This window comes from Euleptes europaea, chromosome 14, assembly GCF_029931775.1.
Source record: "Euleptes europaea isolate rEulEur1 chromosome 14, rEulEur1.hap1, whole genome shotgun sequence".
In the NCBI taxonomy this organism is placed as follows: domain Eukaryota; kingdom Metazoa; phylum Chordata; class Lepidosauria; order Squamata; family Sphaerodactylidae; genus Euleptes; species Euleptes europaea.
Window position 1 is genome coordinate 4,187,930 of NC_079325.1, and position 24,730 is coordinate 4,212,659.

Consider the following 24,730-nt stretch of genomic DNA (forward strand, 5'->3'; position numbering starts at 1 on the left):
AATTTTGAAGCGCCCCTGACAAGTCATTTCATTGAGAAAAAACATTCTGAAAATGATTTACGCTTCTTTGTCTTTGGGTTTACAAGGACCACCCATATAACATCAGTAACGTTCAAAAATTCTCCTACAGTATGAAATGCGCTTCATTTTCCTTTTTAATACCCTTGCCCCAAACGGGTTGAATACTGAATTTGATTTATCTTGTTTCATTTAACTATCCCTTTAAGAATTCTCCGCCACCTTGCAGCTGTTTCTATTTGAGCTAGATACTTTCACAATCTTTCAACACATGAAGCTTTAACATAGCAGCCCGTACAAGGGAGCTCTATATTTGTCCTAGGAATTGAATTATAAAGCCTTTGTGGTAAGAATATGTATTTTATGATATAACATGTTTTGTAGTTCTTTATTGAGGTTGCCATTGTATTATATTATATTCATGTTTAAAATCAGGCTGATGAAGCTACTTCTGTAGCGAAAACGCTGGAGAACGTCCGGAGCCGCGTTACCATCTCCTCCGCCTGAAAAAGAAAATGAAATTGACCAGAAACAAGCCAAGCTTATCACACGAACTATTTTTTGTTAAAAATTAGCATTGTTGACTGTTTGCTTTTCTTGTCTTTGTACAACGGTTCGTTGTTTCCTTGTTGCTTTGTAACCCACGTTACTTAGCCTGGTTTGTGACTTCAGTCTCTTCTAAGTTACAATATACCTACAGTCTCTGACTGTGTGCATTCTATTGCTTGTTGTTTACTTCTTTAGCCTGCTACTGTGTTGTTTGGTCCCAATTTCTTTTACAGTAGATTGAGTTGTTTGCTTAAGTACCTGGAGGTTGGCAAGCCTAGCTCCAGGCCCATTTTCACTTCCCAATCCGCTCCTGAGCTATCCTGTAAAAAAAGATGCCTCTGGCTAGCAGTAGGAAATGGCACAGACACAAGCACAGCTCAGCAAAAAGCCTGGGCGACTGATAATATTTTCACACACACACACCCAAACTTGGCAAGTTCCAGCACCAGAGAGATTGCTTGCGGGAAGACATGCCACAAGCAAGGGGCTATCCCTGAAAAGGCCCTACATTCAGCTGCCAGCCAGCTGATCTCAGAAAGAACACAGCCTCTGTTGCCAACGTCAGCCGAAGGCCTGGGTTGAAGCCTCCAGAACGGCCAACAATCGCAGCAGAAAGACTGATTGAAATCTGCAGGTTCTGGTTGGAGAACTTCCTGCAGTCTGATCCTTGCCTTTCTGAGCCACCCTTGAATGCTTGTAGGTAATTCTGTGTGGGCAGGTGCGTGGGGGCGGGGGCAAACCTCTGCCAGCTTGTGTCTTCCTTGGCCTTCTTACGTCTTAGCATGAGCAGAGCGCGGGGCTCATGGGAGAGATTTTGCAAAGAGGTTGCAAGCTGTGCCTTTTCTGATCAAAACCTCTTTGTGCTCAGTTTCTGAACTGCTAACTGAGAGGAAGGCCTGCCCCAAAGGAGAAGGGAAAGCTGAAGGCGTAACAAGGAAGGAATCAGCATTTGAATTCCCTTTTTTGTCTATAAGTGGAATGAAAGTAGCTGACCAAAACATGCATTCAGTCCGACAACAGCTTCCTCCCATTTTCTCTGCTGGATTTGCTAGGCAACTCAATCCCTTTAGACCAGTGGTTCCCAAACTTTTTTTGACCAGGGACCTCTAGGACTTTTTTGTTCGGTGCAGGGACCCCAAGGTTCAAAATAAAAATTCAGAGAATTTGAAAATAAACTTTAATCATAACTGTTAGTTAAACATTAAACTTAGAATAATATTTGAACATATTTTTATAATAGAGAACTTTTAATTGAAAATATTAATTTATTATGGGCTTATAACTTTGTTTCACGGACCTTAATTTAGTTCTCGTGGACCCCTGGGGGTCTGCGGACCCCTGGTTGGGAACCAGTGCTTTAGACAGTGCTTGAAAATGTTCAAGAAACTTTGCGCACATGGATGCAAAGGGGTGGCAGTACTGCAGTGAAAGAAAAGTCCCAGGGCACCTTAAAGACGAATAACATTTATTTCAGTATGAGCTTTCGTGAGTCATAGCTCACTTAGAATCATAGAGTTGGAAGGGGCCATACAGGCCATCTAGTCCAACTCCCTGCTCAATGCAGGATCAGCCTAAATAGGGTTGCCATGTCCCTCTTCACCACCAGCGGGAGGTTTTTGGGGCAGAGCCTGAGGAGGGCGGGGTTTGGGGAGGGGAAGGACTTTGATGCCAGAGTCCAATGGCCAAAGCGACCCATTTCTCCAGGGGAACTGATCTCTGTCAGCTGGAGATCAGACGAAATAGCAGGAGATCTCTAGCTAGTACCTGGAGGTTGGCAACCCTAAGTCTAAAGCATCCCTGACAAGTGTTTGTCCAGCCGCTGCTTGAAGACTGCCAGTGAGGGGGAGCTCACCACCTCCCTACGCAGCTGATTCCACTGCTGAATTACTCTCACTGTAAAAAAAAAAAAATCCTAATGTCCAGCCAATCCTAATGTCCAGCCACCTGCAATTTAAGCCCATCATTGCGAGTCCTATCCTTTGCTGCCAACAGGAACAGCTCCCTGCCCTCCTCTAAGTGAGTTGGGAATGTTTGGGGATGACACTGAAGCCTAGCCATACCCAGAATGCTGTGCATGAACCAAAGTAGAAGCATCAATACACTCAAGAACCTTATAACACTTATTAGTTCTGTAACGACATCCTGGTGTGAATAAGCAACAGCTGGATACAGTTGTGAAGAAGTGAACTTTCCCTCTCTACAGTAATAGCACTGTCCAGTGGTCAACTTGACATTTCTGCCTCTGGTCAAGCAGAATTGTGCCACTGGGGGAAAATATGAATAGTTCTGGTTTATTGGTTCTTGTAGGTTATCCGGGCTGTGTGACCGTGGTCTTGGTATTTTCTTTCCTGACGTTTCGCCAGCAGCTGTGGCAGGCATCTTCAGAGGACACTGTCCTTCAGTGTTACTCCTCTGAAGAAGGCTGCCACAGCTGCTGGCGATACGTCAGGAAAGAAAATACCAAGACCACGGTCACACAGCCCAGATAACCTACAAGAACCAATGAACTCTGACCGTGAAAGCCTTCGACAAGTTCTGGTTTAGCTCCGAGGTTTTGTAACAATGAAATGTTGTTTGCATAGGTCTACATAATGCTAAGTTGCCTACCAATGAGCTGAGAGAGACTCCAGTGATGACCCCCGGGTCTTCACCGCCTCTCTCCCATTTGCACAGATGCTGTTGTTTGTTTATGAATATTGTTTTCATATTAAAACTATATATATTTAATAATAATTAATTGATTGCAGTCATAGACCAGGAAACATCATATCACATTTCTATGCTACATTTCCAAAACCTAAAACCTTGCATTTCAAGAATCGCTAACAAAAAAAGATAAAATACAGATAAAATACTAATTAAGCCAAATATAACAGTGTGAAACTCGGAGGAGTATTTCTATACTTATTACAATTCCTTATCCTTTCCAGCAACCCCTTTCTTGCTCCGTGCTTTTACCACACAAGCACAAAATTTGCCCACTTGTTTCAAGATTGTGGGATTTTCGCCAATTAATAACTTTTCCAGCCATACCCACTCTGAACTTTCTATGAATTCAGTTATTATAGGATAAAGAAGCTCAACCCTCAATCCACTATAAGATGGGCATCGGGGAAAAACATGTAAACTATATATCTAAGTTTCAAGATATCTCTGAGTCCATTCTTACAACCAGCTTGATTAAACCTGGAGATCCCCTGCAGTACAGGGTGGCCAGAGGTCGGCTGCCACTTGTTGGGGTGCCAACTTCCAGGTGGTGGCTGGACATCTCCTGCTATTACAACTGATCTCCAGCCGATAGAGATCAATTCCCCTGGAGAAAACGGCCGCTTTGGCTAATTGGACTGTATGGCATGGAAGTCCCTCCCCTCTCCAAACCCTGCCCTCCTCAGGTTCCGCCCCCCAAATCTCCAGGTATGTGGAAAACCGGAGTTGGCAACCCTAGCCACTTGACAGCACTTTCCAGCCCCAAGCCGTATGCCAGCAAATCAAAAGCACTCTTTTCGTCTCCACTAGATGATGCCATTTCTCTCTGAAGAACAATCCACTGTCATCACACCACAACAGCAAAACCATACACCTCTCATTCTGCAACTGGATACAGACACACAAACGCTGGTGAGCAAGGGGCGCTCTCTGCCCACCATTAAAATGAAGACGCCTTCTACTACTTCTTCTATTAAATGGGAAGCGGACAAAACTGGAACCTGAGCTCAAGGTGATTCCCCACTAACCCATTCCCCCCCCCCCACTTCCTCCCATTTAGGGAGTGTCGATTCAGGCCAGAAGAGGAGAGGGTGAGATGCCAGCTCTAGGCAGAAGGAGCAGCCGATGCAGCCAGAAGAGCTTTAGCATCCCATTTATATTTTTAGGATCTCAGAGGTGGAGAGGACAGCTCACATTCCTACGCCGGAGCGCTGCTGGCTGAACGACAAAAGGGAAACTCCCAGGTTCCAGCCTTCGCTATGCTATGAGTTCACTCTGTGACCTCAGGCAAACCGCTGTTCTGCAAGAGGAGCATAATAATGTCCTTTTAAAAATCTGTCTATTTTTTTTTGCTCAGACATCCTAAAGAAGGTGAAACTGGGTGGCTTCTGATCAAACCGATGAGGACAAAAACCCTGTTCTGGCCTGGGCTTTTCAAACAAGGGCCTGGTGTAGAAACTAGCAATCACCTGCTAATGTTTTGGGTGGGGGGAGCTATAGTTAAAGGTACTTTGACCTGGATGGCCCAGGCTAGCCCAATCTGGCCAGATCTCGGAAGCTAAGTAGGGTTGGCCCTGGACAATACTTGGAGGGGTGACCACCCAGGAAGTCCAGAGTTGCTATGCAGAGGCAGGCGATGGCAAACCACCTCTGCTTGTCTGTTGCCTTCAAAAACCATGCAGGGTTGCCATACGTTGGCTGCAACTGGACGGCACTTTCCATCGCCATAGTTGTAGTCGTAGGAGCAGGATCTGGTGAAAACTACCTTGGCTAGCCTACATCGAGGTACGATTCCAGCATGAGCGACAGAGAGCCAGTCAGCTATTTGTTCAGGCCTTCCGTGAGCGTCTGCTTTCTGGAAGCCCTGGGACTCCAGCCTGCCCCTCAAAGCCCATGCTGCTCTAGCCTATTCCTGTTGTTGGATATGTATGCACTAATAGTGCTTCTCTATCATGCAGGTAAAGCGCTTTGTGCATGTTCAGAGGCACTCTGTCTCTCTAAGCTAGACATCTGCATGCTTGAAAGTAGAACCTTGGCACCGAAACAGATTCTGGGGCCGGGCCCCGATTCAGCTCTGCCTTCTGAAACCTTGCACTTCTTCGGGGCAGACCCAGAAGAGAAGAAGATCTCTGTTCCAGACAATGCTTTATTGTTAAAAAAAAGAGGCGCCGGTATGTAAGGTTGCGCCCATTTCCACCCACTCCCCAATTCCCCCTCCGTCTGCAGATCCCCACCAGTCTGTTTCTGAGGGTCTACTCCCCCTTTCTTGGCTGAGCCTTGAAAAAAGGTGCTGGACTTAGGGTCGCCAACTCCAGGTTGGGAAATTCCTGGAGATTTGGAGGCAGAGCTTGGGGGAAGGCAGGGTTTGGGGAGGGGAGAGACCTCAGCCGGGTATAACACCACAGAGTCCACCCTCCAGAGCAGCCATTTTCTCCAGGGGAACTGAGCTCTGTTGTCTGGAGATACATATGAACATAAGAAAGGCCCTGCTGGATCAGACCCAGGCCCATCAAGTCCAGCAGTCTGTTCACACAGCGGCCAAGCCCACAAAAAAGACGACTGCAGCAGCACCATCCTGCCTGTGTTCCAAAGCACCTAAGCATGCTCCTCTGATCCTATAGAGAGTAGGTATGCATCATGACTAGTAGCCATTTGGACTAGTAGCCATGGCTAGCCCCAACCCCATAAGAACATAAGAAAGGCCCTTCTGGATCAGACCAAGGTCCATCAAGTCCAGCAGTCTGTTCCCACAGTGGCCAACCAGGTGCCTCAAGGAAGCCCACAAACAAGACGACTGCAGCAGCATTGTCCTGCCTGTGCTCCAAAGCATCTAATGTAACAGGCATGCTCCTCTGGTCCTGGAGAGAATAGGGAAACTGATCTCTGTTGTCTGAAGATACATTGTAATTCAGAGAGCTATCCAGGCCCTGCCTGGAGGTTGGCACCCATAGCACCAGCACTGAGCACTGTCGCCCTGAAAGCCCTGGCAGTAGATTTGCTGCTTGCTTGCCAATGAACAGGGCGGCGGGGGGTGGGGAGCTTGCTGTGTCTTCAGCCCTTCCTGCTGCCTCAGCATCCCGGGTCAAACCGGCACAACCCCCACCCTTTGCTCCCTCCCCACGAGATGCAGATGTAGGTGGTTCCTGCCCTATGCCAGGCGACCAGACCAGGGGGGTGGAGGAGAGCCAGCCTCTCGGAGACCAGCAAGGTCCTGGGACCAGCAAGGGGAGCCTGCCCAGCTGCTGGGACTCCAGAGGGGGAAACGCATTCCTCCCCCCTCCTTCAGCCACCAACAGCTGGCCAAAGTTGGCATCCAGGCTGCCCACTCCTTGGCTGCCCAAGGTTCCCCCCTGCCAGCCTCTCGCTCCGTTACTCACCAGCCTCTTCTGCAGCAGCACTGGTTGCCCATGATGTCGGTCCCCGGAGCAGAAACCTTCTCCTTCTGGAGACGGCAGCTTCACTGGCGCGCAGGGAGCCCGCATTTCCTGGTTCCCTGTTCAGCTCCAATCCAAGGGAGTGTCTGGAAGTGTCAGGTTTCCCTCCATCAAGGAAGGGAAGGCGGTGTGTGCCATCTACTGGACAGACTTCCCGAGGCGGTGGCTGTTTCTCTCTCCCCCCACCCACCCACCCACCCCCGGCTGCCCTGGCACTGGAGTGGCAGCTCGAATTAGCATGGAGATGCCCCAGTGTCTCCGAGCCGACTTGGCACGCCGTGCCTGGGACGGTCAGCTCTCTCTCTCCAAGAACTGAAAAGGGCGACAAACTTGGCACGCTTGCGGGCGAAGAAGAAAAGAAGGGGGAGAAACCTCTGATAGGAGACGAGAGAAAAAATGTGCACCGCACCAGAGGTTACAAGGCATTTATTTAATCACTTGTAGCTACTCCGAAGTTTTACAAAATAGTAGTAACAACAAAGGTTCGATTAAATTTCAAAGCATGTATTACAGTATACAAATAATGAGCAAACGCAAAAAGCAAAAGTGTTGACAATACAACATAAAACTACAACAGTGACAGGTTTGCTGGCTAGTATCCTATTTTGTTATCCTTCTTTGGACTGTAACCTTGAAATTCAACAACAAACAGAAGTGTAACTAGTACAAATATCGCACAATAATTACATATAACTTATTTACAACAGGTTACATGGGACTTAGTGTAGCTATCATCAGAAATGAAGTAATTATCCTTTATGACACATAAGTCATCTTATCTTACCCATGAATATTCATGGGTAAGATAAAATACATAACAATTCGTACACGCAGGCACGTACTTGTGGACAAGAAATTAGATGGATGCGCCTGGGCAAATCGGGCTTTGCTTTCCAAACATGCAGAGCTCTTGCAGGCCAAAGCCTCTCCAACTGGGAACAGAGGTTTGTCCATAGTTGGCATGTTTTGCTTATTCTCGTTTTGCTTCCTCCTCTTCAGGAGCTTGGAAGGTGCAGCAATTCAAGCACTGCTCTGGGATTGGGAAACACCTGGGTCGAAATCTCCACTCAACCACAGGGTACCCTTGGATGCCCTCTGGCATCCTAACCTGCTTTACAAGCAGGGTTGCCAACCTCCAGGTACTAGCTGGAGATCTCCTGTTATTACAACTGATCTCCAGCTGATAGAGATCAGGGTACCTGGAGAAAATGGCCACTTTGGCCATTGGACTCTATGGCATTGAAGTCCCTCCCCTCCACAAACCCCACCCTCCTCAGGCTCTGCCCAAGAAACCTCCCGCCAGTTACAAAGAGGGACCTGGCAACCCTACTTACAAGTTGGGTGTGAGGGTCAAATGGAGAGGGGTGCAGGAGCACGTACCTTGCCCCGATCTTTTTGGAAGAGAGAGGCAGTATAAAATCATGATGGGCAGCTATGTCAGTCTGTCTGCAGCTGTAGAAAAGAGCAAGAGTCCAGTAGCACCTTCAAGACAAAATTTCTGGCAAGGTGTGAGCATTTGTGAGTCAGAGCTCATACCTTGCCGGAAAAATTGTTAGTCTTGAAGGGGCTGCTGGACTCTTGCTCTTTTCTACTGCATGATGAAATGTGACAGGTAGGATGTCTGAACATCATGCACAGGGGCTGGCCCTAATGTTCCACACAGGGGATAATTTTCTGCAGTCAGTTGTTAGTTCGTACTGGACTAGCCACCTTTCCCCCCAGATTGTGTTCCTGAGCCTGCATCCGCTCAGATCCCCAGCAGGCGGGAGTTTGGAATCGCTGCTGCTGCTTCTTCCTCCTTTGTGGCAGAAGGCAAGATATGCAAGATATGCTGCACAGGTGCAGGTAGGCGGTTGCACGGCTGGCTAGCACTGTCTTGGGTTCTGCCTTTAACGATCCATTATTTGCTCCCAGACCCGGCCACCGATGTGTGCGCCCTGGAGCAGATCAAGGAGAGCTGGGACATTGCTAGGGGGATGCGCTGGCCGTGAGCCCCGTTGGAGTTTGGGGGTTAATTTGGGAAGCGGTGCTCTCCAGCCCAGGAGAGGAGGAGCACCAGACCTCAAGGCCCGTCTGTGCTGGGAAGCGACGGACTCCTCCTTTCCCCACAGCTAGGAGAGGCACAGCGCCTCTGGCCATAAAACGAGCGTATGCTCCTGTACACCAGAGTGTACTGCAGGGGCAAAGCGCCAGTAAAACCAGCAACAGGAAACCAGTTGGGTAGACATACCGGTCTCTTTGAACCCCTAATGCATTTTGAACACCAGTCTTTCTCCAAGGGAAAAAAATTGCTTTATGAATCAATAAGGCATTTGGATTGGCTCTCCCACTCGATACAAGTACAATTTTCGGTCTCTCTCTCTCTCTCTTTCCCTCTCTCTCTTCAGACTCTTAACATTTGTCCAGACTCTTAAAATTTGTCCAAACAATAACAAAGTCATTTCAGAAGAAAAGAACAAGAGTCCTTAAAGACTAACAACATTTCTGGCAGGGTATGACCTTTCGTGAGCCACAGCTCACTTCAGATTCAGCTACAATGGGAGTCCATCTGTCCTTAAGTAGAGAAGAGTGAATTAGACGCACAATGGCAATGCAGATGTCAAAAGCAAGTAAATGACATTAACAGGCATGATTGGATTAGGTGTGATATGCAGAGGGGTAGTGTGCATGGAGAAATCACCATTGATAATGAGTCAGGAATCCCAGCTCTCCATTCAGTCCAGGAGAATGCATTGTCATGAGCTTCATTATTAGTGGAGATTTAGTAGTCTCTCTTTCTAATCTCCTTTTGAGATCCCCTTGTAAGAGAACTGCTACTCTTAAATCAGCAGCTGAATGTCCTGGAAGGGTAAAATGTTCCCCCACTGGTTTCTGAATGTTGTGGTTTCTGATGTCAGACTTATGTCCATTTATTCTTTGTCGCAGGGACTGGCCTGTTTGTCCAATGTAAACTCGTTTCTAATTGCCTTCTTTATTGGCAGTGTGTGTGAACACCTCCTGAAGTTATATTGACTTAGGGTTGCCAATCTCCAGGTACTGGCTGAAGATCTCCTGCTATTACAACTGATCTCCAGCTGACAGAGATCAGTTCACCTGGTGGACTATGGCATTGCCCTCCCCTCCCCAAACCCCTGCCCTCCTCAGTCTCTGCCTCAAAAACCTCCCACCGGTGGTGAAGAGGGACCTGGCAACCCTATATTGACTGGGACTATTGGTCTATGGTGGTCCCAGGGGGAGGTCTTTCACATCACCTCCTTTTAACTGGAAATGCTGGGGATTGCCCTCTGGACCTGCTGCATGCAAAACAAGCTCCTAAGCCACAGGCTCCCTCACCAAAGCAATGTTTCAATGTTTTTCCACCCCTTTGTTGCTGCTGAGTAACCCAAAGGCTGCAGCCGAGCCATTTCCCAGGCAATTTGCCTTTGCTCATGTGAAGACAGCCGGAATCTGTTTGCATTTCAAACAGTTCTATGAGTTTTCTTTGCCCCTACAGAAAAACCAAACAAGCTCCATGTTTGTAAGGAGGCCGCTTCTTCCAGCTTGTCCCTGATCATGGGCTGGGTCTGCTTGTTTTTAGCTCCACTGGGGAAAGAGAAAGGCACCGAAAACATGACTGGTGCCAGGTCGTTCTTGGCTGCCAGTCCGCATTCCCTTTTCATAACGTGTCTGTGGGCACAAAAGAGAGTCTGGGTCCCTGCACCCAGGCTTAGCAATGCAAATACTGTGGGCTTTGTGCTTAGCAGGCAAAAGTCTGGAGAGGCGATGGCCCGCTGTGCACGGGGCCAGAAACGGGGCCCTCTCTTGCGGGGTAAGGAAGGACGAGTCTGAGATAAGACGGAGAGGAGGGTGTCTGGGGCACGATTAGTCTCTGTGATGAGGAGGGGTCCGGGCATTGACTAGAGGATGCGACCCCCACCCCCGTCCAACAGCCAACTAGTTCAGACTAAAATCCATCAGAGCCACACATAGGGTTGCCAACCTCCAGATGGTGTAGGATTGCCAACCTCCAGGTGGTAGCTGGAGATCTCCTGCTATTACAACTGATCTCCAGGGGACAGAGGTCAGTTCACCCGGAGAAAACGGCTGCTTTGGCAATTGGACTCTAAGGTATTGAAGTCCCTCTCTCCCCAAACCCGCCCTCCTCAGGCTCCACCCCCAAAATCTCCAGGTATTTCCCAACCTGGTGCTGGCAGCCATACACAGGATGAGAAAAAATGGAGATCAGAATCAGCAAACACTTGCTAACACCAAAATGTTTTATTAACCACCAATTCAGGAGAGAAATTATTGTTTTTGTTGCAATTACAGGCTGCAGTTTTACAATTACAAATGAACTCCAGGCTACAGAGACCAGTTCCCCTGGAGAAAATGGCTGCTTTGGAGGGTGGACTTTATGGCAGTGGTGGCGAACCTATGGCACAGGTGCCAAAGGTGGCACTCAGAGCCCTCTCTGTGGGCACGCACGCCATCGCCCCAGCACAGAGTTTGCCTGAGTTCGTTCCCCCGGCTGAGGAGGCTGGGGACCAGCGGTGCCTTCCCAGCTCCTCTGAGAAGCACTGGGCTCCTTCCCAGCACCTTCTCCGCAGTCGCTGGCTGCATGCTCTGGAAGTGAAGACAACGACGAGCCTTCTGCCGAGGACCGGAAGAGGTGGAGCCGGGACGGGGCTGGACCGGGAGTGGGACGCCTGGGCAGCCGTCTGCGGCAGGGTGGTTGGTTTCTGCAGCATGGGGGATTGGCGATGAGGGCCGAACGGGGGCCCGCCTGGCGTTTGTGCTGGAGCCGAGCCCTTTGCTTAGCTCGGGTTGCCACTCTGCTTGTTCATGCAACCGAAGGTGCCTCTGAGCATGTGCAAAGGGCTGTCCCCACCATCAGCCCCCCCCCCCGCATAACAGTCTTTTTAAATTCGTATGAAGATAACAGTTGGAAAAAGAACCAAACTGAAGGGCTGGGGGCTATGCTCCAGCTGCTTTCCTTCCTCCACTCAGCCGCCCATGCAGGGTTGCCAACCGAGATCTGCTATTTCAATTTAACTTGAAGAAAATGGCCGCTTTGGCAATTGGACTCTATGGCATTGAAGTCCCTCTCCAAACCCCACCCTCCTCAGGCTCTGCCCCAAAAACCTCCGGCAGGTGGCAAAGAGGGACCTGGCAACCCCTAGCCCCATGTGGACTTCTAGCTGTGTTGGCACTTTGCGATAAATAAGTGGGTTTGGGGTTGCAGTTTGGTCACTCGGTCTCTAAAAGGTTCGCCATCATTGCTTTATGGCATTATACCCTGTTTAGGTCCCTCCCCTCCCCAAACCCGCCCACCCCAGGCTCCACCCCCAAAATCTCCAGGCTCCACCCTCAAAATCTCCGGGAATTTCCCAACCTGGAAGTGGCAAACCCTACGACCTCCACGGCGCTGCAGATACAACAACAGGTAGCCTAATGGGTTTAAGCAGGGATTGTGTTCAGCACAAACATTTGTGCACACAAGCACATAATTTCTGCCATGCTTTATTTCTACTGTGTTGCCTGTTGTACTTTTTAATAAATGTATATAATCAAAACATTAAATGTAACAATTCAAAAAGGGGAAAAATATCAAAGTTGATCACCTTCCCAACAGGAGGATGGGGGAAAGGCTCATATTTAAAATATTATGTAAGTTAGAGGATGTACGTTCTCTGTGGATTTGATCTGCAAAGCTTTAAATGAAATAAGCATTTGATCTTAGCTACTTTTATTTATTTTCCTTCCTCCCCTTTTAAGGGTTTTTATCAGCAGGCTTTAAAACTGATTCCTTACTTCGAACCCCCCCCCCCCTTAAATCACATTTAATTTATACATGAATGAACACCTTCACTTTAGGTTGCCAACAGGCCTGGAGAAAAATATCCTTTCCCCTTAACAGAGACTCACAGCGCAATCCTAAAGTACACTGTGAATGTGTGGGAATGGGCTTTTCATGGCATGGCAGTCAATGACATCATCTGGTAAACAACTTCCTATTAAGCTTCTAATAAAGGAACAGGACACTTCTTCTGCAGGCCTTTTGATACCCCACTCCAGGAAGAACAGTAACACTGGAGGCATAACTGAGTGAAAAGTAGAAGAAACAAGGAAAAGGATGCTTGTTAGTTTGTAGCTGCAGGCAGTCCGAATGGGATGACCGTTGCCAAAACAGCCCCACATGAACACACATGGAGCTGCCTTATACTGAATCAAACCCTCGGTCCATCAAAGTCAGTATTGTCTACTCAGACCGGCAGCAGCTCCCCAGGATCTCAGGCAGAGGTCTCTCCCATCACCTACCTGCCTGGTCCCAGTTTAACTGGAGATGGCTGGGATTGAACCCAGGACCTTCTGCATGCAAAACAGATGCTCTACCACTGAGCCACTGCCCCTCCCATATCAAATGAAATGCTTTCGAACATCGAGGAGATGTAGGCAGGGTGATATAAGGGCTGCCAACCTCCATATGAGGCCTGGAGTTCTCCTGGAATTACCACCGATCTTCAGACCACAGAGATCAATTCCCCTGGAAGAAATGGCTTCTTCGGAGGGCAAACTCTATGGCATTATACCCCCACTGAAGTCCTTCTTCCCACCAAACCCTGCCATCCTGAGTAGGCAATCCCCAAATCTCCAGGAATTTCCCACACCAGAGTTGGCAACCTTAATGACAGGACAAGGAAGCTGCACTACCTTAAAAACACAGTTGAGGTCATACAGGTATAACCACACTAGGGTTGCCAACTGACTGGAGAAAAAAAGACCCTGTCCTTTTAATAGGGGCTTAAGGGGACCTTATTTACCAAATGATGTCATTTACCATCATGTCAAGAAAAGCGTCAGCTGCCCCCTTGCTGCACATGAAGCCCCTGTTGAAGGCTGGATGGCCCTGGCTAGGCTGATCTCGTCAGATCTCAGAAGCTAAGCAGGGTCAGCCCTGGTTAGTATTTGGATGGGAGACCACCCAGGAAGTCCAGGGTTGATAGGTGGAGGAAGGCAGTGGCAAAACCACCTCTGTTAGTCTCTTGCCTTGGAAACCTACTGGGTTGCCATAAGTCAGCTGCAACTTGACGGCACTTTACACACACAAAGGGACAAGAGCTGTTGGCAATCCTAGTCACATTAGTAGCCAATCCCTCTTCCCAGAGAGTCCTGGGAAATGTAGTTCAATGAGTAGGGTGTGGCTATCCAACAGAGGATTCTCAGCCTCTCAACAAACTACAGTTCCCTGAATTCCTCGAGGGGAAGCCATCCCACATATATTAGTTGTATCCTTTGGGTCTACTAAGCCAAACAAATGTTGTCCTCTTGGTGGTCACACAGAGATGTCACCAACCCACCCCATCCTGGCTTTAGGTACTTCAGGACTGAGATTTCTCCTCAGAATTCCCTTCTTGCCCTGCTGGCTCTTCTTGGCATGTTATCTTCACATCCATAACCTTGGCTCTCCTTTCTTTCCCTGTCCGCGGAGCCTCTATGCTCAGGATGCCGTCGTGGGTCACTGTGGCTTTGACCAACAAAGGGTCAGCATCCAACGGGAGGATGTAGGTCCTGGTGAACTCTCGGGTGATGAAGCCATGTCGGTCGGCTTTCTGTGGGTGTTGAGCCGTCACCTCCAGGAGGTTGTCCACTGTGCGGACGGTGATCTCGTTGGGTGTGAAATGGCAGACGTCAAGGAATACCTGGAATTTGTGCTCGTTGAGGTTGACCTCGGAGACCCCTCGGTCTAACTGCTTGTTAATCCGAGGCCGTATGTAATAGCCATGGTACAGTGTGGGAGCTAGAATGTCTCCAGGGGAAATGCCTGAAAATAGATGGGAAGAAATGTTATCATACCTTATCTCCAAAAAAGGTCTAATTTGAAGGGCCTGTTAGGGTCAGTACCAAATGGATGAATCTGCTTGGTGGCGCTTTTCTTATTTAGCTGTGTCTCACTCAGAGGTCGCAATGGGACAAGCCAACAACAGCCTGGTCTTAGTCTCCTCAGGTACGTTAAGGGTTAGGGCTAAGTAGATGTAATATAGCAGATGTGCATAAAAGAAAGATTCTAAGTGGAATCTATCCTCTTATTTTTTAAAAGCTGCAAGAAATTGTAATTGGACTGCATTAAAATTAACATGTTTGCTTTTCCATCTCTGGCGTGAACTCATATCTTCTCTTCCAAATGGAGCTGGGGGGATTTTGAACAGAAAAATGGCTTAAAGCATAGGGGTACTCCTTTACAAGGGTTGAAAAGCAATTGAGGGGATACAATTTTGAGTGCAAATTGCCAGTAGGAAATTTTGCACCACTCTGTCCCATCAAAGTAAGCCTCTCTGTATTAAATTGCACATTGTCTATCTCTCTTAAGGACATGTCACTTTCAGGTGTTCTCCTTAGAATGGCAGTTAGGATTGACTTTGAAAAAAATGTGTTATCAGATCATTTTGTTTCTTAAATGCATTTTACACAATTGCACCGTAAACATCCTCGGGCCAGAAAACAAAGATGGAATTTTGCACAATGAAGTGTGGTATTTTGCCGCAAACACCATTTATTTGAGGTTGCTTTGGGACTTCTGTCCTGAATGTCCTTGTGACCATCTGGATGTCCTCCTTTTCCCCCATTCCAGTTTTGGTTTGTGAATGGGTTCTCAAGCACACACACACCCCATTCTTTTGGTTTGGTCCCCAGGAGGTTGGAGAACTGGGTGGCTATCCTGCTTGGTGATGCCACCCTTTCCCTTTACCCCTGGAGAGTACCTACAATAATCTGGATATCGACTGCTGCCACCAGAGACACTGAGAGTACCTCCCGCTCAACGGAGTTGCACATCTAGCATTCTGTACATGCGTTGCCACAGGAGCAATCTATTGCAACGGTTCCATTTCAAGCAATTGTACTTTGGTCACATTATGAGAAGACAAGAGTCACTGGAAAAGACAATCATGCTAGGAAAAGTTTAGGGCAGCAGGAAAAGAGGAAGACCCAACAAGAAATGGATTGACTCAATAAAGAAAGCCACGGTCCTCAAGTTGCAAGTTCTGAGCAAGGCTGTTAAAGATAGGACGTTTTGGAGGACATTGATTTATAGGGTCATCATGAGTCAGAAGCAACTTGACGACACTTAACACACACAAAGGCAAGTTTATCCACTGCCTCTCCCTGTTACCGCACTTCAGATAGCAGGACTGAATAGGCATGGTGTGTTTTCCAGAGTTCAGGCTTATAGCATTAAAAATATAAGCACTTAATAAACCAATAAAAAGTATACACATGGTCTGTTCAAGCATTCAGGCTGAGCAAGGGTACAAAGAAAAAGTGCAAACATGCAGACCCCTTTCCCTATAGCTGGTACTTATCTTCAATTATGTTTACACAGGACAGTGTAGTCGTATTTGAAGTTGCAGTCATTAAAGTACAGTATTACTTTTGTTCTTCTGATTCTCCCCATTGCCTCTTGCTACATGAACAAGATGGAGTCCCTATGCAAAAGCTTAATCCTGCATGTCATATGGCTCCCGGATCAGAAGCTGTGGAAGAGAGCTTCTTCTCTGCATCCAGAAAATGTATAATGTCCCCTTGGGAGAGTCTCCCCACCCCCAGCCCAGTCATTCGGATCTTCCTGCTGGACAAAGAAAGAGAATACATCCTAGCAATCGGGCTGCTTCCTTCTCTGTCCCATGAGATGCAGTGGCCTGCTTCAGCCAGAGCCATTAGCATCCGGAAGCACTAAAGAGCTTTGTGCCTGGATTTTGATGGCTCCTTCCTTCAACTCCCTCCTTTATGACAGCTCCTAGTTTGCAACTGGTTCCAGCTCACAGAGTGAAGTCCCAGTGGTTGAAATACTGGGGTGCATTCTAGGGTGGAGGGCATTTCTCCACAGGTTTTTTGGGGGACACTTATTCTGTGTGGCACTCTGATCAAAACATTTGTACATTTCCCCACTACAGCCACCTTTGGTCTTAAGCAATCATGCAGAAATGAAAACATCAAATGCAAGGAAACAAGGATGGTATTTTCCCCAGAGAGTCCAAGGCAGTATGAAGACGCTGTTCATTACGCATAATATGATATGCTTATACCACCGTTGTATCATCTGGCATGCAGGCCTTTTAGAGATTTTATGCTGTGAAACTACCCTGTAAAACCTGTTTCACCAGAAACAATAGAGGGAATTAACCCTAAAAAAGTATCGTCTGCCTCCAGTTGTTTGAGGGTGTACAAAAACAGCTTAGAACAAGGTTACACATCTAGGGAGGCATGCTCATTCTAGACGAAGTTCTGGTTCAGTGGAATGTGAGCAGCAGTGCTTCTTCAGACTGCGAATGGATGGAGGATCATGGAGATTCACATTTATTTATTTATTTATTTATTTATTTTATTTACTTCATTTACATCCCGTCTTTCACCCCAATGGGGATCCTCCATTTATCCTCACAACCACCCTGTGAGATAGTTTAGGCTGTGTGTGACTGGCCCAAGGTCACCCAGCAAGCTCCCATGGCGGAATGGGGATTCCACCTTGAGTCTCCCAGATCCTAGTTGGACACTCAAACCACTACACTACGCTGCCTCTCAACTCACATGTTCGATTGCTCTCCTATGTTAAAAAGTCCCTGCAGATAGAAAAGCACCTCAGCAAGCAATGAGAGGAGGGAGAGCCTTTCCCCCCTGCTGTGTTAGTTGTCGAAAGTGCAGGGAGTTTTCTGTGCCAAGGAACATTCTGTGCTGGACCCTCGCCCCCAACTCACAGTCTGAATTGGTGCAGTCCATTCTACTCGCTTAGGGCTCTGTCACTTCATCACTGCCTCATTCTCCTTCCTGTGTGAACAAGGCACAGACTGGAGTACTCCAAGATGGGGGAGAGGCAGGGCTATCTGTGCCCCTCATTCAGGGCTTTCCCCTTCCTCTTTCCCCTGCCGCCACTGTTACTGCTGCCACCCTTGGCCACCAGTCCTGGCATTGGCTGCGGTGCCCCAGCCTTGGCCATTTCACTAGGCCCAAAAGCACATGGCAGCTGCCAGGCAACCATTGCCAGCAGACTGGCATGAAGAACGAAAGCCCTTTATCCCCCCTTGCTTTTCTTTGGGGGAGGGAGGACTTTCCCCTTTTCCCCCTGTCCCAATGGGGATTTAGGTGAGCTGAATGGCTTCCTGCTGCCTTCCACATTCTTTCCCCCCTCACAGCCACTGCAAGCCCGCCGGGGCTTTGGGTGCAACCCACCAGCTCAGCTTTTCACTGCTTAACGGGGCTGGCAAAAAGCCTCGTGGTGGCAGCATTTTCCTAAAGCCGCTTCTTGACAACCACATCCTAAAACTATCCTGGATCCATAGGGGAAAACAGAGGAGGATCTTATTCCCCCACTGGTAGTAGTGTGGCTCACCCATTTAATCTCCACAACCACTCTGCAAGGTAGGTCATTAGTCTAGGGCCATTTTTGCATGGTCAGTTTTGATGCTCGCTCAAAGCTTTTTTAAAATGTGACTTTAAAAATGCCTTTTCATGGTCCCGAAGCAAAATAAGTTCCGCTCCCCCCACTCACCTGCTCCTTTGTTCCTGATTGCATATCCATTAGCATATGCATAGCTAACACACCTCTGTTGTTTTGCATTGTTCCTTGAGGGTGATTCTTCTCGGCAAACACCAAAAATCAGGTTAAATGGGCTCTTTGGTAATGCGAAGTAGGTAAGTGCCGGCTTCGCAGTCACTTCCGAAATGACGGTTCAGCATGCAAAATTCAAAAAAAAATATGCGGGGCAATTCAGCCTGGAACGCACTGCTAATTACCATGCAAAAATGACCTAGTAGAGGGAATAACTCTAAAAGGCAGAGTGGGGATTTAAACCTGGGGTCTCCCAGGGGTTAGTTCCACTGCCAGACTGGGTCTCCAGTTCATACACGCACATGAACACTAAGGCGCCGTTCCACATGGCGCAGCTGCTATTTTGGAACGGATTGTAGGTCTGTTGATTTTTTCTAGTGTATCTTTAACCAAACTATCACCTTCATGACTTTTCAGTCGGTGCAGGATAGGCGATTGAAGAGAAAATGAATAAACAGAATATGTAAGGCGAGCAGGGTCTTTAGCCATGCAGAACTGTGGGGAAACTATAGGTGTGGATTCTCACTAGGGTTGCCAGGTCCCTCTTTGCCACCGATGGGAGGTTTTTGGGGCAAAGCCTGAGGAGGGCGGGGTTTGGGGAGGGGAAGAACGTCAATGCCATAGAGTCCAATTGCCAAAGTGGCCATTTTCTCCAGGGGAACTGATCTCTATCGGCTGGAGATCAGTTGTAATAGCAGGAGATCTCCAGCTAGTACCTGGAGGTTTGCAACCCTAATTCTCACACCAGTAGAAAAAGGGCTTGAGAAGAGTTTGGCTCCACAATACTGCTCCACCATGCAGTGCCGAGTGCAAGACAAATCGCGCTACAGGAATCTACAGCACACTTAAGAATAACATTTTTGGGAAGATGTAGAAGCTTTGGACAAGTATACTCGGAAGCCATGATGCTTGCAGTCTTTTGTGCCACGTGACATTATTTTGCACGGAGCACAGTCTGCATAACACCACCTTCACTCCCCCTTAAGCTGGTACAAAGCGTGGACTTTACCATACTCAGCAGTATCTCCTTATTGCCCCCCATCTTCCTTCCCTTGTTTTGCTTAACATTCAGCCTGATGAAGTTCTGAAGGACTCAGAAGCCGGCTTGTCCTTCTGTGATCGAGACAGCGGCCCGTAAATAGCTGGCAGGCACTGCTCGAAGGCTGCTACGCACGCTTCCCCATAGAAAACACAAGGGAAGCATTAAGCCTGTGAACATCTCCTGGGCAATTATCGAGTCTAGCAGCACCTTAAAGCACCTTAAAGACCAACTAGATTTCCAATATAGAAGTTTTCCAGAGTTGGAACTCCCTTCATCAGATACCTGCCTGACTCTGAAAGCTTACGGCCTGGAAATCTTGTTGGTCAAAGGTGCTACTGGATTTGAATCATGCTCTTCTCCTGTAGACCAACACAACTACCCACCTGAAACTATCCCTTGGGATAGTGTATCCTTTCTGGGTTTTTTAAAATGAAAATGGATTACCCAGGACTGTAGTGGTTAAAAAGTTGGATTTGGATCTCGGAAACTTGGGTTCGAATCCCCACTCTGACACGGAAGCTTGCTGGGTGGCCTTCGGCCAGTCACACCCTCTCCGCCTAACCTACCTCACAGGGTGGTTGTGAGGATAAAGTCGAGGAGAGGAGAATGATATAAGCCGCTTTGTGTCCCTGTTGGGGAGAAAGGCTGGATGTAAATAAAGTAAATCAATAATTCAGCAGAATCGACAGGCTATCCTTGAAACCATAAGGATGTGTTTGCCTCAAGCATGGGCATAAAAAGAGAAACGTGTTCAGCCTCCCTCCCTCTCCCCCCCTCCCTCTCCTCCCTCTTACCTTCTCCAAAGTTCTGATCATAGATCTTGCTGGGGTTGGCAAACTCATACTCTGCACTCATGGGGTAAGCATGAGGCACGGTGCGCTCAGCCATGCTCTTTGCTGGGGAACAGACCTTTTGGCGTACCCCGTTCGCTCTCTCTGCAAAAGCCACGGCCAGATTTGCAATGTTTTCATCGAGTGAATTCCACAGGGAGGAGTAGGTGATGAAAAATGGACCGAAATAGACAGACGGGCCATGGAACGCCGAGGCCTTGGTGAGGGCCCAAAGCTCCTTGCCGCATTCCACAAGAGGCATCTTTTTCACTGCTGGAAGGCGGCAGGAGGCAGCCGGTGACAATGTCGTTGCAGCTGTTAGAAATGACGGGGAAATGCCGTTCTCCCAGGCCGGCTGGGACAACTGGACAATGAACTCAAATGCAGGCATGAGAATCCGATGGCAGGCAGTGAGCGTCTGCCTCTCCCTGCCTGCTCACCCACAACTCCTCGTCCCCCCCCAGTGACTCTTCAGGACTGCTCCGGCCATCAGAATCCTGACCTGGATGGCCCAGACTAACCCAGTCTTGTCAGATCTTGAAAGCTAAGCAGGGTTGGTCCTGGTTAGTACTTGGATGGGGGACCACCGATGAAGTTCAGGGTTGTTCTGCAGAGGCAGGCAATGGCAAACCACCTCTGTCCTCTCTTGCCTTGAAAATCTTACCAGGTCACCATAAGACTTTACAGCATTTTCCACCTCTAGTATTCTCTGTTTCATTTCTGCCCTGACCTGGCTGGCCTAGGCTAGCCTGAACTTGTCAGAAGCTAAGCGGGGTCAGTCCTGGCTAGTACGTGGATAGGAGACCACCAAGGAAGTCCAGGGTTGCTATGGAAAAGCACTTCTGTTCATTTCTGCCCTGACCTGGATGGCCCAGGCCTCAGTTTCCCTTTATAAAATGGGCAAACAGCAGTCGACTGCACAGGCCTGCTGCGGCAGCAGCAACGAGGACAATCGAGCACTTCTCATGCTTTGCAGAGCAGAAGAGGGAAACGGACTGTAAGGAGAGAGCCTCGCTTTTCCCTGTGCAACTAAATGTATTAGAAAGTTATTAATGTTTGCAAAAAAGATTCTCCTGGCATGAAACAGGAGAACCCCTTTCAGGGCAGCAGGTGCACAGACAGCCTGTCTGTCCTGTGGACAGAAGAAGAAACCAGAGAAGGCAGCTGGCCCGGGCTGGGCTCTCATAGCGCTTCTGTGCCAGGATCTGAAGCTACAGGGCTGAGGGGGCCCCTGTACCTCCACCCACCCCCCACCCCTCAGGGATCCTCTCCGTATGTCTTTGCATGGACACATGAAGCCACCTTATACTGACTCACACCATCAGTCCATCAAGGTCAGTATTGTCCACTTAGACAAGCAGTATCGCTCCAGGGTCTCTCCCATCACCTTTTGCCTGGTCCTTTTAACCTGAGATGCCAGGGACTGAACCTGGGACCTTCTTCATGCCAAGCAGAGGCTCTACCACTGAGCCACACCCCTCCTTGGTACTGGCTGTCAGAGGATGGCTCAAGGGAGATCAAGGGCCCTTCCATAACACGGGGAGATTTGCTTCCCAACATGAAAACACAGAAGTCTTCTATTAAAACCATGGGGTTTCTGCTCTGTCCTTTCTGGGCAACCCCCCATTGGAATGAAAGGAATTGCTCCACAGCACAGCTGGCAGTGGGGGCCGGGGACACTGCACATGGAATGATACCCCCCCCTCCAAATGGAAATTGTATTCACCCCCTGAGATTTCGTGGTGCACACATACTTTCCAACCCAGCTATGCGAACATAAGAACTAGAAACTTGAAGAGAGAGCGAGAGCTGGGAGCTCAGACTGAAGGATACCTAGACTTTGCCCAATAAATCTGTGCTTTTTTGTGTGTTTATTTGTGTCTTACATGTAGACAGCTGCTTTTGCCTCTGATCACCCCACAAGCTCCAATATATAGGGACCAAGCGTACATACGTTACACAAGAATGTGCTCATCTTTTTGAACCCTGTGGAGATGAAGCAATTTATAACACAAAAGTTGTGCCTACCCCCACGCCAGTCTTCTGCTTATAATCTCTCCCCACATCTTAAAAAAGAAAATTATTGCAGGGATCTGTGAGGGGAGGGGCCATGGCTGAGTGGCAGAGCATCTGCTTGGCATGCCAAGGGTCTCAGGTTCAATCCCCAGCATCTCCTGTTAAAATGTTCAAGTAGCAGGTGATGTGAAATACCTTTCTCTGCCTGAGACCCTGGAGAACCACTGCCAGTCTGAGTAGACAATACTGACCTTGATGGGCCAAGGGTCTGATTCGGTATAAGGCAGCTTCGTGTGATGTCGCCCCTTGTGTGTGTGTGTATGCATATGTGTGCTGTGTCCATTCCTTTCCTTTGCAGAGTGAAACTGACTATCCCTTAAAGTATTGTCGAAGGCTTTCACGGTCAGAGTTCATTGGTTCTTGTGGGTTATCCGGGCTGTGTAACCGTGGTCTTGGTATTTTCTTTCCAGGCTGCCACAGCTGCTGGCAAAATGTCAGGAAAGAAAATACCAAGACCACGGTTACACAGCCCGGATAACCCACAAGAACCAATGACTATCCCTTGTTACAAATGGGCAAGATATATGTTGTATCGAATTGCTGTGTTGTGTGTGGGTTGGGGGCAAAGTCATTTCCTTAACATTCATCTGCAAAACACATTTGCATTGTGGAAAAGGCTTCCTAAAAAAACTGAATCCCGACACAGAATTTGGAAATGTTTGAAGGATGGCATTTCAGGTGAAACTTGCAACCCATCTGCCAAGCAACGCACCGATGCAAAATTTAATTTCAACTCTGCCATCAAATCCCATCTGTGCATCTACATTCCTCTTGTACGAAAATGAGCACATTATGGGTATTGAGTGCATTTCTGGAGGCCTCACTTCAAAAAGGATGACAGAATCGAACGGGTGCAGAGGAGAATGATGAGGATGATCAGGGGCCTGGAGACCAAGCCCTGTGAGGAAAGGCTGAGGGAGTGTTTAGTCTGGAGGAGGTTGAGGGGGGACATGATTTCTCTCTTGAAGTATTTGAAGGGCTGCCACTTAGTGGAGGGCAGGGAGCTGTTCCTGTTGGCTGCAGAGGATAGGACTCGCAATAATGGGTTTAAATTGCGGGCGGAAAGGTATCGGCTGGATATTAGGGAAACATTTTTTATGTTAAGAGTTGTTTGACAGTGGAATCAGCTACCTAGGGAGGTGGTGAGCTCCCCCTCCCTGGCTGTCTTTAAGCCGAGGCTGGACAAGCACTTGTCAGGGATGCTCTAGGCTGACGCTGCATTAAGCAGGGGGTTGGACTAGATGGCCTCTATGGACCCTCCAACTCTGTGATTCTAGGAACACGCATGTCATGTTTCTGGACGAGATCAAAGTCAGGCTAGGCCAAGGTTGTTTCCAGCAGTAGCTCCCTGATACTTGGAGTGCCTGGCACTCCACGGTGCCCCTGTAGGGGTGTGCCAGGCTGGGTACCCTGGGTACTCGAGTGTGGACTGGCAGGAGGAACCTGTCAGCTATGGATGCCGCCTACACTGGCTACACCCATGGAGAGACGGGGCGAAGGCCCAGGAACAGAGAAAGTCAGAACAGGACTAGCAGCATTCATGTCATGCTCGGCTGGCAGTGGCGTAACGGCTGGCAGAAACGCTGGCTCCGTCGCTGTGTCTCCATTCACGAGCCTTCTGCAACCAGCCTGGCTCCCAGTTTTAAATTTAACCCAGCAGAGTTCAGATGAGTCACTGCATATTGTTAGCAGCCACGTGAATGTAAAAGGAAAGTTTCAGGTTTGGGGGCGGGACACGAGGAAGTAAACACTCAAAGGTCTCAAACCAGGCATGACAGAAACTGGAAACTGGGGGTGGGGGTTCCCTCAATGCTATGAGAATGGAAGTAAAGTGAACAAAAAAGCCTTTGGAACGTGAGGAATGGCCATGCTGGATCAAACCAAGGACGAGCGTTTGGTTTCCAGTGGAAAACAACAGAATGCCCCAGAAAGTCTGCAAGGACTGCTAACTCTGGATTAGGAAATCCCTGGGTATTGGGGTGTGTGTGTGGAGCCAGGGGAGCTGATCTCTGTAGACTGGAGATCGGTTGTGATTCCAAGACTTCTCAAGGCCCCACCTGGAGTTTGGCACCCCTAGCAGAGCTCAAAGAGTCACTTGTCCCCTGGTTGTTCCTGCCATTAGAGGTACAATGCATTTTTACAGGGGGGTGCTATGTTTACATATCTTGGCTGAAATCTGCCAATAGAGTGGTTGTCTGCTGAACTCTTTTTTTAACCACCCAAACTGGTGCTGCCTGACCTGGATAGCCCAGACTAGGCCAAGCTAATCATAGTCTGGAAGCTAAGCAGGGTTGGCTCTGGTCAGTATTTGGATGGGAGGAAGGCCAGGGTTGCGACGCAGAAGCAGGCAATGGCAAAGCACCTCTGAACGTCTCTTGCCTCCGGCATTGCTTTAAGTTGGCTGCAACTTGATGCCAAAACAAACAAAAAACCCTACTGGCTCTTCCTATAGATTATGTTATCTTTGTTCCACCCTTTCTCCCTGGAGCTTAGG

General features: G+C 48.4%; 1 protein-coding gene across 1 annotated transcript; it reads right to left on the bottom strand.

Moving 5' to 3' along the window:
- Positions 1 to 14,065: 14,065 nt before the first annotated feature.
- On the bottom strand, positions 14,066 to 20,246 carry HSPB2 (heat shock protein family B (small) member 2). Its single transcript, XM_056860237.1, has 2 exons — positions 20,125 to 20,246; positions 14,066 to 14,508 (listed from the first exon to the last, which is right to left on the bottom strand). Exons 1-2 carry the CDS (start codon positions 20,216 to 20,218, stop codon positions 14,066 to 14,068), a joined length of 537 nt encoding a protein of 178 aa, XP_056716215.1. The 5' UTR covers positions 20,219 to 20,246.
- Between the last annotated feature and the right edge of the window lie 4,484 nt (positions 20,247 to 24,730).